This window comes from Colletotrichum higginsianum, chromosome 5 (assembly GCF_001672515.1).
Source record: "Colletotrichum higginsianum IMI 349063 chromosome 5, whole genome shotgun sequence".
NCBI lineage: Eukaryota > Fungi > Ascomycota > Sordariomycetes > Glomerellales > Glomerellaceae > Colletotrichum > Colletotrichum higginsianum.
In genome coordinates, this window is record NC_030958.1 from 4,352,405 (window position 1) to 4,369,429 (window position 17,025).

General features: G+C 56.2%; 9 protein-coding genes across 9 annotated transcripts; 2 read left to right on the top strand and 7 right to left on the bottom strand.

The window, feature by feature from the left end:
• Positions 1 to 61: 61 nt before the first annotated feature.
• CH63R_08168 (Ribonuclease) lies at positions 62 to 1,054 on the bottom strand (the record flags this gene model as incomplete). The annotated part of the gene is made up of 1 exon (XM_018303142.1): positions 62 to 1,054. One exon carries the CDS (start codon positions 1,052 to 1,054, stop codon positions 62 to 64), a length of 993 nt encoding a protein of 330 aa, XP_018157920.1.
• Positions 1,055 to 2,093: 1,039 nt separating this feature from the next.
• Positions 2,094 to 2,459, bottom strand: CH63R_08169 (uncharacterized protein; the record flags this gene model as incomplete). Its single annotated transcript, XM_018303143.1, has 1 exon — positions 2,094 to 2,459. The coding sequence occupies one exon, from the start codon at positions 2,457 to 2,459 to the stop codon at positions 2,094 to 2,096; it is 366 nt and encodes a 121-aa protein (XP_018157921.1).
• Positions 2,460 to 3,730: 1,271 nt separating this feature from the next.
• On the bottom strand, positions 3,731 to 5,269 carry CH63R_08170 (uncharacterized protein; the record flags this gene model as incomplete). Its single annotated transcript, XM_018303144.1, has 1 exon — positions 3,731 to 5,269. The coding sequence occupies one exon, from the start codon at positions 5,267 to 5,269 to the stop codon at positions 3,731 to 3,733; it is 1,539 nt and encodes a 512-aa protein (XP_018157922.1).
• Positions 5,270 to 5,920: 651 nt separating this feature from the next.
• Positions 5,921 to 6,805, bottom strand: CH63R_08171 (uncharacterized protein; the record flags this gene model as incomplete). Its single annotated transcript, XM_018303145.1, has 1 exon — positions 5,921 to 6,805. The coding sequence occupies one exon, from the start codon at positions 6,803 to 6,805 to the stop codon at positions 5,921 to 5,923; it is 885 nt and encodes a 294-aa protein (XP_018157923.1).
• Positions 6,806 to 8,423: 1,618 nt separating this feature from the next.
• Positions 8,424 to 9,055, bottom strand: CH63R_08172 (Transferase hexapeptide domain-containing protein; the record flags this gene model as incomplete). The annotated part of the gene is made up of 2 exons (XM_018303146.1): positions 8,424 to 8,615; positions 8,666 to 9,055. 2 exons carry the CDS (start codon positions 9,053 to 9,055, stop codon positions 8,424 to 8,426), a joined length of 582 nt encoding a protein of 193 aa, XP_018157924.1.
• Positions 9,056 to 9,443: 388 nt separating this feature from the next.
• On the top strand, positions 9,444 to 11,030 carry CH63R_08173 (NADH-ubiquinone oxidoreductase 51 kDa subunit; the record flags this gene model as incomplete). Its single annotated transcript, XM_018303147.1, has 3 exons — positions 9,444 to 9,716; positions 9,815 to 10,802; positions 10,858 to 11,030. 3 exons carry the CDS (start codon positions 9,444 to 9,446, stop codon positions 11,028 to 11,030), a joined length of 1,434 nt encoding a protein of 477 aa, XP_018157925.1.
• A 674-nt stretch (positions 11,031 to 11,704) lies between these two features.
• On the top strand, positions 11,705 to 12,891 carry CH63R_08174 (AoPex11B; the record flags this gene model as incomplete). Its single annotated transcript, XM_018303148.1, has 2 exons — positions 11,705 to 11,753; positions 11,972 to 12,891. 2 exons carry the CDS (start codon positions 11,705 to 11,707, stop codon positions 12,889 to 12,891), a joined length of 969 nt encoding a protein of 322 aa, XP_018157926.1.
• Positions 12,892 to 13,259: 368 nt separating this feature from the next.
• CH63R_08175 (smr domain-containing protein) lies at positions 13,260 to 14,235 on the bottom strand (the record flags this gene model as incomplete). Its single annotated transcript, XM_018303149.1, has 2 exons — positions 13,260 to 13,431; positions 13,496 to 14,235. The coding sequence occupies 2 exons, from the start codon at positions 14,233 to 14,235 to the stop codon at positions 13,260 to 13,262; spliced, it is 912 nt and encodes a 303-aa protein (XP_018157927.1).
• A 1,068-nt stretch (positions 14,236 to 15,303) lies between these two features.
• CH63R_08176 (Smr domain-containing protein) lies at positions 15,304 to 17,015 on the bottom strand (the record flags this gene model as incomplete). Its single annotated transcript, XM_018303150.1, has 3 exons — positions 15,304 to 16,250; positions 16,301 to 16,940; positions 16,983 to 17,015. The coding sequence occupies 3 exons, from the start codon at positions 17,013 to 17,015 to the stop codon at positions 15,304 to 15,306; spliced, it is 1,620 nt and encodes a 539-aa protein (XP_018157928.1).
• Between the last annotated feature and the right edge of the window lie 10 nt (positions 17,016 to 17,025).

Consider the following 17,025-nt stretch of genomic DNA (forward strand, 5'->3'; position numbering starts at 1 on the left):
TCTTCTCCTTTTCCTTTCTTCTTTGCAGCAACTTGCGTGCCGTGTCTATTGCCCAGTAAGATCACTCCACCGCCACCAACTCGTCCCCAGCCGTCTCTGGCTGCTGTTGCCGCCGCCGCTGCTGTTGCTGCTTCTTCGTCTCCTCCCTATCGTCCTTGTGCTCCTCCTGGCCAAAGATGCCCTTCTCATCGAAGAAGTTGACGTCCTGCTCGAGTGCCAGCCTCGCCAGCCTCTCGGCCTCCCGGTTCGCCTTGCGGGCCACCTGCCAGAACTCGACCGCGACGCCGAGCTGGCCCAGCGACATCATCGTGAGCATCAGGTTGTCCCACAGGTCCTCGTTCTTGACCTTTTCGCCCCGCGCGTTCTTCCACCCGTTGGCCAGCCACTTCTTCATGTGGGGGGCCTCGCCGCGGGGGCCGCCCGCCACGCCCTCGACGAGGTATGCCGAGTCGCTCTTGACGACGACGTGGTGCAGCTTGAAAGGGTTCGCCGCCGCGGCCCTGCGGTGCGCCGGCGTCGGCGCCGGCGACAGAATCCCCTGCTTCGCGATGCGCGCGGCCTCCATCAGCCCCGCGATGGCGGCGTACAGGTCGGCGCGCTGCTGCGTGTGCTGGGGGCGGCCACGCGGGTCGCTGCCGTCCGTGTCGAGCATGACGTGGCCGCGGTCCGCGGCGTCGGGGACGCGGCAGGCGCGGTTGGCGATGTTGCCAACGCCGATGTGGACGCCGACGGCGGACCTCGTCGGCGGCTGGTCCGGGCTGTTCTGCGGCGGGCAGTTGCCGTGAACGGCGATGACGAGGGAGTCGGTGTGGCACGAGGGCCCCTTCTGGCCCTCCGCCGCGGCGGTCGCGGGGGCGGCGTGGCAGCGGACGTGGACGAGGTTGAAGGGGCCCGAGCTGCCGGGGACCTCGAGGTTCTTCGGGTCGTCGCCGTAGATGTGGACGTGGTCGGTCGGGAAGCGGCGGACGACGTAGCCGTCCGAGTTGGGCTCGACGAGCTGGCCGACGCGGTGGTGGACGTGCGGGTCGTGCTTCCTCTGCTGTGCGCTGCTCATCTTGGCGGGGATGGGGGGGGGGGGGACAGGCCGCTTGGGCGAGATTGGGGTGTGTGGATCTGATTCTCGTGAAATGTGTGTGAGAGCAAGTTGTGAATGACGATGCGGGCGAATGAGAATGATTGGGTGGGAGTGAGCGAGAAATGGCGGTGATGAGGTTTGATGAGTGAGGTGGAGATGCCCGTGAGAGAGGTTTTGGAATGAAAACTCGACGTCAATACTGATTGATTGCAAGGGATAAAAATAAAAGTCAAGGCGCCGCCCCCGGATTTTCACTGGCCCCGAGTGTTCCTTTCTCCAGTCGTCCTCGCAGGGGTTCCCGTTGATGTATATCCATTTGGAAACCCGCAGAAAGGTCAGTGAAGGTGTCTGCGTGTGCAGAGGAGGACGGACCGTCGGCAACTCCGTGAGAGACCAACCTGACGTTCGGCCTGTTTGAGTGCTTGGTGTGGACAATCGGCGCCGGAGCTGAGGGTGTGACCGGAGTCGGGGATTGGGGAAAGTGGGTATCATCGGGCCCCCCCGACGGATGCCCCGGCCGCCCGGCCGTGCTCTTGGTGACACGACACGCACCAATAGGGTAGGACACTACTTCGTCTCCAGATCCATGCGCCTTTCTACACCTTGGACGCATCGCGAACCATCTTAAGATCCCATGTCACCGAAGCTCCCAGAGCACCTAGAACCCGAGTCTTCTTCGGCAAACGCCATCTATCAGGCTTGTTCCTTTCGCATCTTTCCCGAACGGCATATCAAGAAAGGTACCAGGTGCAATAACTTAGACGGCCTGGGACGACAGCGAATATGATGGTAGGAAGTGCAATGCGACGGATTTTGTCTGAATTTCTATTAGTTCATGGTATGACTAGCCGAATAGCCTGCTTTGTCCGGTCTTTCGAGCTGCATCTCCCACCGTCCCATCCTGACCTGTACACATTCTACATCAGAGTCCGGCCATCCTCGTTTACACAACAGACGCAACAGCTTTTCCATCATCTATCATATCTGGGAATGATGGCCAGATTGTGCTATCCATCCATCAAGGGTTGTAGAGACGTCTTTGGAGTATGAATGGCGTCGTGCTATCTTGGTCGTTTCGATCGAGGTGCTCATTAAAGCTGGCCTTGTCGATGAAGCTCACAGCCGCGAAGACCGTGGTTCTGAAGCCGAAGCCTTGGTCGGGATTTAACTTTTCGTAGTATTGGCCGATCACGCCCTTGCCAGCGACTTCGAACCGCTGCTTTTCTTCGTCAAACACCCCCGGAAAAATACAGGAGGGAACGACGCCGCCGAATCCATGCATGTCGCGAACAACGATATGCCTGAAGTGGCCCACGATGGAGTCGACGTAGGCCTCGAGGCAGCCTAGACTAACGTCCAAGGTCCCCATCTCGTCCCTGTTCATCGTATGGATCTTGTGTGTCGTCGAACTAGGGTCCGCCCCCGTTTACTGGTGACTTCTCGAGCAGATGCGGTCGTTGTTGCCTGTAGCCCGCTCCGAAGAATAACGTTTTTCAATTGCTTGCAAACCAAATTTGATGTCGATCCCTGGCGTGATATGGAAACTCGGTTGAAGGAGGATGGATGGTGGATGGACGAAACAAGAGGAGTATGTGTCCAAGATGAATAGCCTATGGCGAGGTGTTGTTGACAGAAGTTGAAGACAGCATCGGCCGAGTGCTGTGCTGAAGGGAATTGAGACGCTGCCGACCCAAAAGATGGAGACAGGGAGGAAGAGATACCTGCACGCTTGCTAAAAATGAATGCAGTCTCCAAGGCAGGTTAGGCTTCCAAACACCTACGGGCGCGGCTCCCCATGTGTTGCTCCTGCTGCTCGCGCGTCTCACTTTCCCCTGGCTGAAGGGCAAATGCCGAGCGAACGAACAACGCATGAGTCCAGCGGAATATTTTAGGCAAGGTAAGTGTTACTAGTGGAATCGCTTGTTTTCAAGAGCCCCCAGGATATCTGCCAAGCTAGAGCCGTTCCAGAAGTAGGTGGTGAACGGCTTTGAGAAGCAATGAGCCAGCACGTTTGGTCGCCTAGACTGTAGGCCGAAGACTGATTTCTGCTGCCGTTTTTTTTACCTTTCCGGAAGAAATTATGACAACCAGAACAATCAGAGTGTGAACAAAATAATTGTACCTTACGCTCTCAATGGCACATTCATTAGCCAGGCCCACAGATGACATTCTATGAAATAGATTCTCCTTACGTATCGACGAGGAGCTCCAGGTGAAAGGCAGTCTTTTGCCTCAGCAGACAGTGACAAGCCGCCGGTGATGGTTTACTTGATGCGAGAGAAGCCTTCAGCGCTCGCCCGATGACCAGGCAAGCGACAGGCCTCGCAAGACCATGTCAGGTCACGAGCGTTTGGGCTAACAAGGATCGTCACCCTCCGGATGGCACGTATGAGGTATTCACTCTGTCGTATACAGTATTGAAGACGGCCTATACACTAATCTTACATTCTTTCCACACCCTTTCCTACCCACTTTTTTTTCTTTCCCTTCCGGTTTTCTTGACCTCTTTTTTTGTTGTCCTTTTGTCCCTTATACGCCATTCCATCAGAATACCACTCTGTTCCCGCGGGCAACACGCCAACGCGTCACCCTATAGTACCGCCCATAGCTATGTTTTTAATCAATCATAAAGCAGGAGTAACGTTTAAACCCATCTCAGTTGGAAACCGACTTGTTCGAGTCGAAGGAGAGGAAGGTATACTTCTTCTTCCCCTCGTCACCGTCCGCCTCATGACACTGCACCTTCAGACATTCTCCCATGTCCTCATGGCCGTTGCAGCTCTCTCCCGTAAGGGGGTTGGCCTGTTCTCCGACCTCGACCTCGTGGAGCACCTGGAGGAGGCAGTACGTCTCGCCCGGTCTCGAGTACTCGAGGAAGCTTTCGAACTTGGGCGTGCAGCGCTTGGTGCTGAGAATCGCGGCGATCTCAAGGAAGATGTACTGGTAGGTCGGAGACTTCTCGTCGCTGGGGTCCCGGACGACGTCGAACTTGCGCATGTTGGAGTTCAGTCTGGCGAGATAGTCGTCCCAGACGTGCGTGACGGGGACGTCCACGGCGGCCGAGTCGACGCGGGCTCTCTTGGGCGGCGGGGTCTTGGACTGGGAGTCGGCGGACGCTCCCGGCCTCTTTTCGATGGCGTGGAGGATCTCGCTGTGCCTCTTTTCGGAGCCCTCGGCGTGGAGGGCAACCTTGTTCTCAGTCTCTACCATCTTGGCTCTGGCGTCGTTCAAGTCAGCTTGGAGGTTCGCGTTCTCCGCCTGCAGGCGCGTCTTCTCAGCCAATTCCATCAGCTGAGTGGCTCTGAAACCCTTGAGCTCCGCGCGCAGTTCGTTCTTCTGCTCCTTCTCACTGGCGATCAGGCTGTCGAGGGCCTTGGTCTGGAACTTGTACTCGAGCAGCTCGAGGCGATCCAGCTCGTGCTGCTCCTTCTCGCGCTCTAGCATGTTTTCACATTCAATTCGTTGCGCCGTCGCAACATAGAGATCTCTCTCGATGATTCCCCTACGGTGGGCCCCGAGCATGACCACATGACCTAGCTCGTTGATGGTGCTCATCACTTGTCTTGCATTTCCAAGGGCCTGCGACGCCATGTCCGCTTCAATGTCGACATTGGGGAAATTCTGGGGACCCTGATTCTGAGGATTCTGGTTCTGAGAAGACTGATTCAGGAGAAGCTGGTTCGCGTGAAGCTGATTATGGTGATGCTGATTCTGGAGAGCCCGGTTCTGAAGAGGCTGGTTCTGAGGAAGCTGGTTCTGAGGAATCCGGTTCTGAAGAAGCTGGTTCTGAAGAATCTGGTTCTGGAGATGTTGGTTCTGGAGATGTTGGTTCTGAGGAAGCTGATTCTGAGGAGACTGGTTTTGTAGAGCCCGATTCTGGTTAGGCTGGTTCTGGGGGGGCTGCTTATGGGACTCCCAGGTGAGGTCGATTGGGGAGGGTGTTTGGTCCACTGAAGCGGCCGGCATTCGCTCAGCTCTTGGAACCCCTAAGTGGAGTTTTCCCCGTTTGGTGGCGGCGATTCTGCCGGCACTCAGGTTGATAGGCGAAAGTAAGGACCCGTCGTTCTCGTCTGGCTGAGAGATCGCGGGCTCCTTGCCGGCTTTGGGGCCCGAGGAACCGCGGTCGGGCTGCTCGCCTCGGCGGGAGGGCAACGGTTTGCGCTCTCGGCCCGCCTTCTTTTTGTTGGCTTCCATGTCGACTGTTCGATTGTGATGACAACAGAGATGTACTCGGAATCGGTGTGATAACAGGGGGAAATGGACTCGGAGTCGGTCGGAAAGAAACTCGAGGGGGGGGGGGGAGGAACCGATGGGTGATGACCAAGGAGGAGAGACGGATGGATGATCAATGGGAGAGCAGAGAAACAGATGGGTGATGGATAAAGAGGAAGAGGAAGGGAAACAAATGGGTGATGGATGAAGGAGAAAGGCCAATAGGGGAAGCAAAGGGTCAACAGAGTTTTCACCTGTGTTTCTTTCAACAGACTGCCCAAATCACATGATCTTTTGTGTCCAGACGGGGACGGCCTTCTCGTCCATACGGACAAGATACCAAGGCTCGTGTTATGGGAGACGGGGGTTGTGCAGGCTGGCTGTCACAGTCCCCGTATGGTTGACAGAAGCAGAGGAGTCTCAAGCCTGAAAAGAGCAGTAAATACCTGATGCAACTGAGATGCGTGATATACTTGAAAGGCTCTAGCACAGAGCTGCGTCTTTGACTTACAACTATTAGTTCTGTTTGGAAAAGGGTTCATCATGCTTAGACTCTGAGAGACGGCGAGCTGTAGAGCGCGAGCGAACGAAAACTACCTATTTTCCCTTTCCTTAGCTCCCGATACCACTTTCTCACGACTGTGGAGAGCAAACCTCCAATTTCATAAGCCTCTTAGCGTTGACTCCGACAGCTCGCAGAGAACTCGTGACGGGATCAGACACAAGAAACCTGTTCCTCGGACCCGAGCCCTCGTCATCTCGGTAGTTGTACCACACGTGGAAAAGAACGGGCATGACACTCTTCTTGGTTCTGAAGTTGCCGTTTCTGATGCTCTGAGCGAGCTTGGCAGTCCATGGGAACGGGCCCGTTGTGGAGCCCCTCACACGGAACATCTTGAGCTGAGCGCGGGCGACGAGCTGGATCCAGGGCTGCGATGAAGCGATGGCGGGCTTGTTGCCTCGCCGTTGGACGACGACATGGTACACGTCTCGTTCCGACAATTCATGCTTCCGCTTGCAGTCGTCCCACCTGTGTCTCTTGTCGTTGCAGAGAGGACATCCCGAGACGAACCCGTTCTTGTCCATAAAGATGCAGTCGATGAGGCGATGTCCGAAATGACCACAGCTGCCGCATCTTGCCGACTCAAGTGAGCCTTCCAAAGATTCTCTTCCGTTTGTGACTACGAAATCCGCGTCTCGTCCAGAAAGCGTGATCTCGAAGTGGAAAGGCGGAGAGCTCCGGGGCGGGGATACGATACCCCAAAATGGTGTAACCTGGCTCGATGCCGTACCCCCAACCCCGTCTCCTCCTGGCAGCGTGTCATCTCTTTTGCCTTCGGGTTGCTTAGATTTGTGGACATGAATGTGTACTGGGAGATGCTGAGAATGTTTCTTGGGCTCAACGTTGGCAGCTAGTTGACGTTGGGTGCGGGTTGGGGCTCGATCACCAATTCGGTTCAGGCTGTGGACTTTCTTGAAGGTGATCCGAGGGTCGCCTTTGGAAGATTCTCTGGGCATCTTTTGGGGGTGCTGCACTTGAAGACCCGTCGAGGTGACGTTTTGGAGAGGTAGAATCTTTTGGAGAGGCCGCTGGTGTGTCAGAACTTGCGAGTTGGCATTTGAGCCCTGGGCAAGGCTTTTTTGTTCTTGTCGAGTGGCAGTGCTACTTTGGGTTGGCTGAGAGTAAGACAGCAACTGGGTGTTGGTAAGCTGGCTTTGGCGCAATGAAGCATCATTAGCCTTTGTTATAGGCATTTGAATTTGAAGCTGCTTCACCGCATTGCTGGGATCTCCTGGCAGCAACGCTGCTGGGTCATGAAGAAGCACTGTACCATAATTAGATGCATTGTTGTTTGTGTTGCGCTGCAGAAGACGACGTTTAGCATTAGTAGCAGCATTGCTGGCAGTATTACCAGGCATATTCTTTCGATGTGCTCGTCGCTCAAGCTCGTCACGTCTTGCTTCAGCCTTCATTAGCTCTTTCTGGAGTTCCTCCTCCTCTTGGCGCTCAAGCTCCGCAATCCTGGCAAGAGTCTTTTGCAGTTTAATAGAAACGTCAGTCTCAGTGGGGCTGCGTTGCTGAACTCGCTTCCTGTCTTGGTGAGTGATCTGGCTGATGCTATCAAAAAGCTCTACCACTTCTCTTTCGCGTTTTTGGATGGTGACCTGGGATCGATTATACCCTCTGGCGTCCCTAGACTTCTGTGTCTCGGGAAGTGCCATGATCAGGCGGCGCTTTCACCTGCAATTAGAGTTAGTAGAGACAATCCTGGGGCAATAACTATAATACTTGAGGTATGTGTAATTTTAAGCTGAGTTCCTGGAGCAAAAGTGAGGCCGAGGGTTGGGTAAAGAAAGGTGTGTGCGAGTGGAATAGCAAGCAGCCGATGAGGCCCAGCGGTTGGGCTTTATATAGACCAGGCCAGTGGAGAAAACCAAGAGGCCAAGAGCAGCAGTCACGATGAATCACATGGTGCTCAAAGTTGTTGGACTTTGGATAAATCACACTCACTCAATCACATCTTGCTAAGATCGCTAGCTGAGGGCATTCAGGAGCGTGTGTGTATGTTAAACTTGTCAATCTAAAATCCAATGACCTTCAAAAAGGTCAATTAGCAACAAAAGTTGTATTGGAAACTCTTTATAGAGAGGGGGGTTTCCTAGGCTTCAGGCAAACTCATCTCATAATGAAGCTAAAGACTTCTGGACACTGAAGTCCAAGCCAAGCTACATCTGCTGGTGACGGAATACTCGACGCTGTCCCAGTCCAAGTGAAGAATACGAGTGGTCACTTGACAGCTCAAAAGATCCTCCAAGCAGACCATAAGGACCATAAGCACAGTAAAGCAGAAGTGAATGTCCAGAGCTCAACCCTACGAGCTCAGAGTGGATCTAAAACTGCCTTGGCAAACTCTGCCAGTTTGTTTACCACTTGGTGTTGCGGTTAAAATGAAAGTTCCTGATTAGGGACACACGTATCTAACTTTCGACCCGTCACTGGACAGGGCCAAGAGAACCGAGTATAATCACTGGTCAGTACAGTCAGCCCATGGAATTTAGCATAGGGTCCCCGGGTTGTTTCGGAAGAAATCCCGAGTCCGGATTGAACCAAGGGGGTATCATTGTAGTGTGGTCCTCAGCTCAGCCATTTCTCGGCCTTATTGGGTATAAGTCTCCTGAGCACATCAATCTGCCGCGCCTGCGCCTTGTGCTTGAGGTCTGCAACTCCTCGTCTATCCGTCCGTCGCTGGCCGTTGGAGTACACGACCGTGTAGTCTGGAATCTTCTCGCCGGCCTTGACAACGGTCAGGGGTGATATCGTGCAGTTCTGCGGGCAGTCAGACTCTCTCCACTCATCATAGGAAACGGCAAACCAACCTTGCCAATGATGGCACCACTCCCTATCCGAGATCGGACTCCGACGACGGTATCTGTCCCAATCTCCGTGCCGCCAGCTTGGATAACCGAGCCAACTTCTACGACCACGTAGTCTCCGAGAAGAACACCTCCGCTGGCATCGTCGTTGCCAACCGCGCCAATGTGGGTTCGCTCGTGGATGATGCACCGTCGCCCAATGAGGATGCTGCCATTGGTAGATTCAAGCTTGGACCGGGGGTGTAGAACGCTTTCGGATTGAATCGTGATCGAGTGGGTTCCGACAAGAATGGCGCTGTCGGCGACGGTGAGAGACGAAGAGAAGTTGACTGGCGGTCGCGGGCCGGTGTTGGAGACGGCGGGCAGCATAGAATGCCGCTTGCTAGACGACATGGTGACGTGTATACTGGGTTGCTCCACCCCTGAAGATTTGATACGCACAAGGTGAATGTTACATGCTTGGTGAAGATGACAACGCGGGACCGAGCTCGTGCTCTGAAGGTCGTCTTCGATGTTAGTGACGGGATGGGATGGGAGGTGCTCCTGCCGTTCCGTGGGGCGATTGCGCCGGCCGTCGATAGCTGCTACGACGCATAACCCCGGTTGATGCATGGATCAACATCACGTGATGATTTAGCTGACAAACGGCCCGCATTGGCCAATCAACGCCAATTGGAAATAAGCATCATCGACTTGGTGCAGCAGAGCTTCGTTCCACGACGGCGAATTCCTCCGACCGACACCCTCCATCCACCACCAAACACCACCCCCAACGCCCACGATGGCTACTCCACGGCGGTTACCCGCGCAGGCCGCGCAGGCTGCGCGAAACTTTGCGACGGTTCGAACATACGGCGGCCTCAAGGATCAGGACCGCATCTTCCAGAATCTCTACGGTCGGTTGCCCCCGACGCTGGCCTCGGCGAAGAAGATGGGCGATTGGCACAAGACGAAGGAGATCATTCTTAAGGGACACGACTGGATCATCAGCGAGGTCAAGGCCTCGGGTCTCCGTGGCCGTGGAGGCGCCGGCTTTCCCTCGGGACTGAAATGGGTAGGTTGCCACCTTGCAGGCTGCTGAACAATTGCCGCGGCACAATCAAGGGACAGAAGAACGGGGACACGGGCTAACGCAACTGGCACCCCGCGCAGTCGTTCATGAACTTCAAGGATTGGGACAAGGACGACAAGCCCAGATACCTGGTCGTCAACGCCGATGAGGGCGAGCCCGGAACCTGCAAAGACCGCGAGATCATGCGAAAGGACCCCCACAAGCTCATCGAGGGATGCCTCGTCGCCGGCCGAGCCATGAACGCCACTGCCGCCTACATCTACATTCGCGGCGAGTTCGTCCAGGAGGCCGCTGTCCTCCAAAACGCCATCAACGAGGCATACAAGGATGGTCTGATCGGCAAGAACGCATGCAACTCGGGATACGACTTCGATGTCTTCATCCACCGCGGTGCCGGTGCCTACGTCTGCGGTGAGGAGACGTCCCTTATCGAGTCCCTCGAGGGCAAGCCCGGAAAGCCCCGCCTCAAGCCTCCCTTCCCCGCCGCCGTCGGTCTCTTCGGCTGCCCGTCGACCGTCGCCAACGTCGAGACCATCGCCGTCGCCCCTACCATTTGCAGACGTGGTGGCAACTGGTTCGCCGGCTTTGGCCGCGAGCGTAACCAGGGAACCAAGCTCTACTGCATTTCCGGTCACGTCAACAACCCTGTTACCGTCGAGGAGGAGATGTCGATACCCCTGCGCGAGCTCATCGACAAGCACTGCGGCGGTGTCCGTGGCGGCTGGGACAACCTTCTGGCCGTTATCCCCGGTGGATCCTCCACGCCCATCTTGCCCAAGAACGTCTGCGACAACCAGCTCATGGACTTCGACGCCCTGAAGGACAGCCAGTCCGGTCTGGGTACTGCCGCCGTTATTGTCATGGACAAGAGCACCGACGTTGTCCGGGCCATCAGCCGTCTCTCCCACTTCTACGCCCACGAGTCCTGCGGCCAGTGCACGCCCTGCAGAGAGGGTAGCAAGTGGACGGACCAGATCATGAAGCGCTTCGAGAAGGGCCAGGGCCGGCCACGCGAGATCGACATGCTTCAGGAGCTCACCAAGCAGGTTGAGGGCCACACCATCTGCGGTATGTATTCGTCATGACGTCAACGATTTCCAGCGCTAACACTTCTGTCTTTCAGCTCTTGGTGAGGCTTTCGCCTGGCCCCTTCAGGGTCTCATCAGACATTTCCGCCCCGAGCTGGAGAAGAGAATGGAGGAGTACGCCGCGCAGAACGGCGGCGCCAACGCCTTGGGTGGTGGCTGGGCGTCTGATGCCCGGGCTCAGGGCAAGTTGGTTTCGCCAGGACAGTAAAAGGCCGAGGTTTTTGCATGCTGCTTTGTAGACTGGCGCCTGAGGGCTTGTATATATTAGTATCGTACATTAGCAGAGCCCTTAATGTGCTGGAGTTCATTTGTTCACGACAACTCTTCGTTCAACCATGAGTGACATCGGTGATGAATCAGTGGTTTTTCTCCACTCAACATGGTCGGGTTGTTTACTGCCACAGATGCAAGTCATGGGCGGGAGATTGGCGGTCTTGAGAATAATTGACATGCATTCTTCAATGTTTAGATTTCGGCGTTAAGCTCCCCAAAAAAATGTTATCCAATGAGGCCATCGGATTTCTCAGCTTGCACTCGCACCCACCCCCCTTCTGGGGTGCTGGCGCTACAACAACCAGGATTATCTCGGCCGACACATCCGGACAGCCGCTCAGTTTCATGCTGCTGGCTGGACCCGACCCCGATTCAAAGAACCTCCGAGGACGGCGGATGGAGCGGTTCTTTGTCACGACGCCGACCTCTGACCGCCCCCCCGTCCGTCGTTCAACATCAAATTCCTCCACACCCCCGCGGCCGGTCGGAACACCAGCGCATTCGGGACCCGATTTCATTGTATCATTATCCATTTGGAACTCGGTCTCTTATTCTTAGTCTTTTATTTTTTTCCCCTTTCGCTCGGGGGTACCTCTCTTGCTTTGGAAAATGACTTCGTTCGGATATGATCAGTTCGTGGCCTTCGGATCCGACAGTGGTAAGTTAATCTCACCCCATTGGTCTCATCCTTCACATCCCCCATTACCGTTTATTTATGCCAGGACCGAAAGCCGGTCACTCTTCTTCCTCTGATGGGTTGCCGAGCTGTTGGAACATTACTCATATCGGCCGGCGCACCTCCTGCTCACCCAGCCACCTTCACTGCCCTCTTTCACCACTCACTCTCATCTTCACATGACACTGACACGATCACAGCCGGGCTCGAGCGCATTCTCCGCGGCCTCCAAGCCCTCACCGCAATCTTTGGCGCGTACCCGTCCCTCGTCTCCCTTCTCCTCCTGGCCCCGGGCGCTCCGTACCCGCCCTTCCTCGAGGCCCTCGGCCCGTTACGGGGCCACCTGAACCTGACCCGCCGCTTCATCCGCTTCTTCTGGTTTCTCAACTCCTTCGGCGCGTCGTACAACATATACACCTCCACCCCGTCGTCATCGTCACCGGTCCCGCCCGCAGGCACCCCACAGGGTAAAAACGGCGGCGGCGTCGCCGTTGGCCTCGAGACATGGCTCGACATCCTCCGGTTCACTCTCCTCGGTCTCTACGGCGGCCTCGAGTCCCTGACGCTTCCGGACCTGCTGGGCGTCCCCCGGCTCGAGTTCTTCGGCGCCGAGCGCACGGCGGCGCTCAACGTCGAGGCCCAGCGGTTCTGGCTGCTCGCGCTGGCGTGCGGCGTGCTGGCGAACCTGACGCGGATGCTGAAGGCGTTTGCGTATGCGCCCGTGCCGCAGCACGGGCACGGGTACGGCACCGGTGAGGAGGCCGGGAAGGACGGTGACAAGAATGCCGGAGAGAAGAAGGAGAAAGATGGGGAGAAGCAGGACGGAGACGGCGAGGAGCCGCTGGATTGGGAGGCGGAGCGTGCTCGTCTCAGGGCCATCGTGGTCAAGAGGCGGGAGGAGAGGAAGAGGTGGAGGCGGCACGTGGCCTTCCAGGTCAAGTCGCTCGGGCGGAAGGTCTTTTCGGACTCGTTGGACTGCCTCATCCCCGGCGTCGTCCTGGGCTGGGTGAACGTCCAGCCGGGCACCGTGGGCGTCGCCATGCTTGTCACGACTGTCCTGACGAGCAAGGATATCTGGGAGAGGTGCGGTGCTGCGGTCGCGGCAAAGAGGGCTTCTTAGAAAGGCAGTAGTCGCGGTCAGCCGTACGGCTGATGAATGTTTCTTTTTACGCATGTTACACGATGTGTAAATTGGGACGGGGTGGCCGGGGTACCCGCTCTATAGACTTAAAGAACATCTAGATGGATGGGCATGCACGGTACTGCGCCCTGCGCAATGCTAATTTCAAGCAATCGAATCCCCGGGTACAAACCCCGGATAGAGCACTCGTTCTTCTCTTGTGTCGTGGCATTCATGCTCCCCATTTCCTCCGTTCCCACAAAGATGCGCCTGTCTAGCTTAGTGGCCTTCATGGTCGTCTCATACCTTGTCATAGCGGTTGGGCCAGCACCTGGATCATGTCTGAACTTGCGTACTGCATGTCCTTACTACGCCGTGACAGACATGGCGGCATGCCTCTGCTCAGGACTCTGGGGCAGCCGGATGCGGTACTTGTGCGAGCCAAGGTCCGTCTCCTCATCCTCGTCCCACATGATCTGGATCTTGGCGCTCTTCAGAATGGCGAATTGCTGAGAAATCGCGATGGCGCCTTCGAAGACGCTTTGTGCTCGTCAGTAACCGTCATAGAAGGAGGCGTCTGTTTGAGAGCCGTAAAGAAACATACCCAACAAAAATACCAAGGACAGCAACGGGGACGTGGTGTTCCGAGTACCAGAGTCCGTGATTGCTCGTAGCAACGACGCCAAGGGTGAAGGTGATGATGGCGAAAATGGTGTCGACGGCAGTGTAGACCAGGCTCTTGATCTTCCTCTGCTTCCCGCCGTCGTCCACCAACCAGCTCAGCACGCCGTCGCGCTCGTGTCCGTCGTCATCGCTATCGCGGCCCCGCCGTCTGAAGATGCACTCGACGAATCCGAAGTCGACGGTAAAACACGTGCCATGGTCCCGGCGACGGCGGTTGCCCTGGGTCAGCAGGGCGAGGACGAGCCAGATGAGCTGCGCGACGAAGAAGAAGATGAAGAGAGCCGAGACCCTATAGTAAGGGTTCTGGGTCGTGCAATTGACGACGACGAGGCTGATGGCGAAGGCGATGGCCACGGCGCGCAGCGCCCGGACGAAGCTGAAAGTGAGCCGCGCAAACGCCCTGGGCGAGCCGCTCCCGTCGCGGGAGGAGTCGGAGCAGACGCGGGACTTGAGCGAAGCCGGTGGGAATACGACGTTGGGGTTGAGTGGCCGGTTCTCGGTCGGGGAGTGGGAGGCCGTCGCCATGGTCCGGAAGGTGCCCAGACACTTTGTCGAGGGGAGATCGTACGTGATATCGTAGCTCGGCTGGTTCGTGTTGTCCTGGAACGACAGGAATGGGTAGTGGATGGCGGTGTCTGACTTGAGCGAGTCGGAGGGCATCGAGAGTCATCCGACGGTGGGAGGTGGTCAAGGGGAAGTTGTTTTATACGAAAGCCGGAGCGCGCTCCATCTCATGGCATGACAGCGGGCGGGAGAGAGGCGAGAATACGAGGGAGGGGTTGAAACAGTAGGCGCTCCTGAAAGTCGGGTTTGGCGTGTTTCCAAAAGGAGAAAGATTACTACGTCCGTCCACTCGACTCGGATACGGATAGTAAACAACAGGTTCGACCCTCTCACCCTTGTCTCCAAGGAGAGAGAGAGAGCCACAGGCGCGCCCGGGCTCCGCCTTGCGGCATCGCCAAATCCTCGCTCGTCCACTGACGTTGTCCGGAATTCGGGTGCCTGGAGATCCACCTGAACACATGTTGGTGCACTTCAGAAAGTCGCAACCAACCTCACCCCCGGCCTGATATGTGATTGGTCGGCGGTGGATGGTGCGGAGGCTGCGGCAGCGCTGGGCCCCTTGACCTTTTGGCCGGGGTAGAGAAGGGCTGCCGGGGTGCGATTGATTCACAATGTGCGTAGTTTAATACTTTGGAGGCTGCATAGTTGAGGATAGTTGAACATCGTTGAGAATGGTAGTGATGGGCAACAAAGTTCCCTTTGATCGGTTGTGGTCCGGTGTTCGAGTTGTGCTATCTGTTGTATTTGAGTGACGGCCAATTGAAAGCCGCCTGACGTTGTTGAGAGATCCCGCGATGATCTTAGAAACGGTTCTAGACGGAGTCCAGTTTCATTATTTCGGCCGTGTTCTCGTGAGGCGTCTGTCGCTTCCAAGCTCCTCCTCTCAATGCAATGTCGCTGATTACCGCGAATCATACAGTCTTTATTTCCCAAGACTTGTTGTCTTTCCCTCCGCCAGCAGCTCCGTCTCGTCATAATCCAAACGGGCCACTTCCGTGCGACGGGTATGCGGTTCCAGGGTTTAATGCTGTTGCCTGGCCGGGAAAGTCTCCGGGTGTCTCGCCGCCAAGTCCTGATACGTATGGCTGATGGGAGCAAGCGATGCCCTCTCTTTCTCTCTGTGTCTCTCCCCCTGGCAAAGGACACCTCGTCAGCCAGAACGCACTACCGGCGACCCGTTACCCGATAGCTTCCAGTCCCAATCGACACTTTCCACCCATCGTTGACGAGGGCGGCAATAACACCCTGTCGCAGTCGTGAGACACCTCCGGCACTATGGAGGCCCCGGCCCGTAACAATCGTGAAGCCCTCCTGGGCCTTCCTCGCCCTGTACTCTCCCAGGTTGTTCCACCAGTCCCAGACGCGTTCCCGCGCGATTCGGACGCCGTCGGCAACCTCAACGCCGTGGAGGTCGATCTCGTTGGCCGAGCTGGTGCTCGCAACATGTATGTCGGCAGCAACACTCTTGGCCTTGGCAAAACTGCGCGCCTCCTCACGTCCACGCTCAGCATAGTATCCTGCTGCCTGTCTGTAGAGATGTCCTTTCTTGTACACTTGCCCCGCGCTGCTGTACGAGTGGTTGCTGGCCTCGCGATATACGCTCGCCGTGTCCATTGCTTGCCGATAAGAAAGGGGTGTGGTTGAAAGATGGCCAGAGAGGGCGGGCGTGCTGAGCGTATGCCCAGTTGGCGACATGACCGATGTCTTGGGTGAGGGCACTTTTTGCCAGCCTTCCGACGAACCCTCCAGCTCGGTGCTCGTCAGAGGCGCGAGTTTGTAGCTAATTTCCAGACGCTTTGCCGGCAGCTTGCCGAAGTAGCGGTTCAACAAGACAGCAACCTCTTCGGTCCATTGATGGTCGCCACGCGTGACTTCGTCGAGAGGGGGAAGATAGTGCTCGGGGATATGCCGGTATTGCTTCTTGAGCTCTTGAACACGTTGCTTGCGGTAATCGTCTTCGGCGGTCCATACCCCAACACCTTGCTTGATGTACCGGTCCAGGAATTCGATGATGGTAAGCTCCATTGACCCTTTGTGTGCGTCGAAGACGTCTGACACCTCTTCAAAAGGTAACTCAAGCTTTTCCACGATGAAAAGAATCCTTTCGATTCCTAGACATTGTCAGTCATGTGCCATCATCAACTTGGCAGGCTATACATACTCTCATTGTCTACGTTCACGGGCGAGGCCTCTGGAGTGCTGCTGGAGCTCGACGACAAATCCGTGCGCAGGTCCCTTCGTTTCTTCCCCTTGCCCTTTCTTTTTCCAGAAGGCTTCTGTGAGATTTCAGACTGGAAGAAGCCATCAATGCCCTTAGGTCTCTCGCCGATGGACTCGAGGAATTGGATGTTCAGCAAGGTCTCCAGGGCTGTTTGGAAGTCACCCTGGGCTTTCTTGAGAGCAAAGTTCACGTCATGCATCTTCAGGTCGGAAAACATTTCTTGGAGCTGCAGAGCCTTCTCTTGGTCCGAGTCTCCGTCAAATGTCTTGATGCGTGGGACATCATAATCAGGTTCCGAGGGTGGCGGGCTCGTCAGCGCCGTTCTAAAAGAATCGGAATCTTTTGGTTGCAGCCCCTCGGTGGTGTTGGTAGAGCCATCCTGCGCGTCGGCTGCCCCATCGATGGACCCGGAGGTATCAGGGACACCACTGGCATTGAAACCGCTTGCCTCCTCGACCAAGACATTCTGCGCGAGGGTCTGCAGCATGCCTCGGACTTCGCCAAGCTGACTTGCATCGTGGAGGTCCACCTCACTCGCGATTGCGATAACGACTGTTGGGTCCAAGAGCGGGAACTCGGCCTATTAAATTGATGTTAGCATACGGCACCTCTCAAGCCTCACCCAGGCGCGAACGTCGTTGTTGTAGCGAGCCATTTGGTACGGC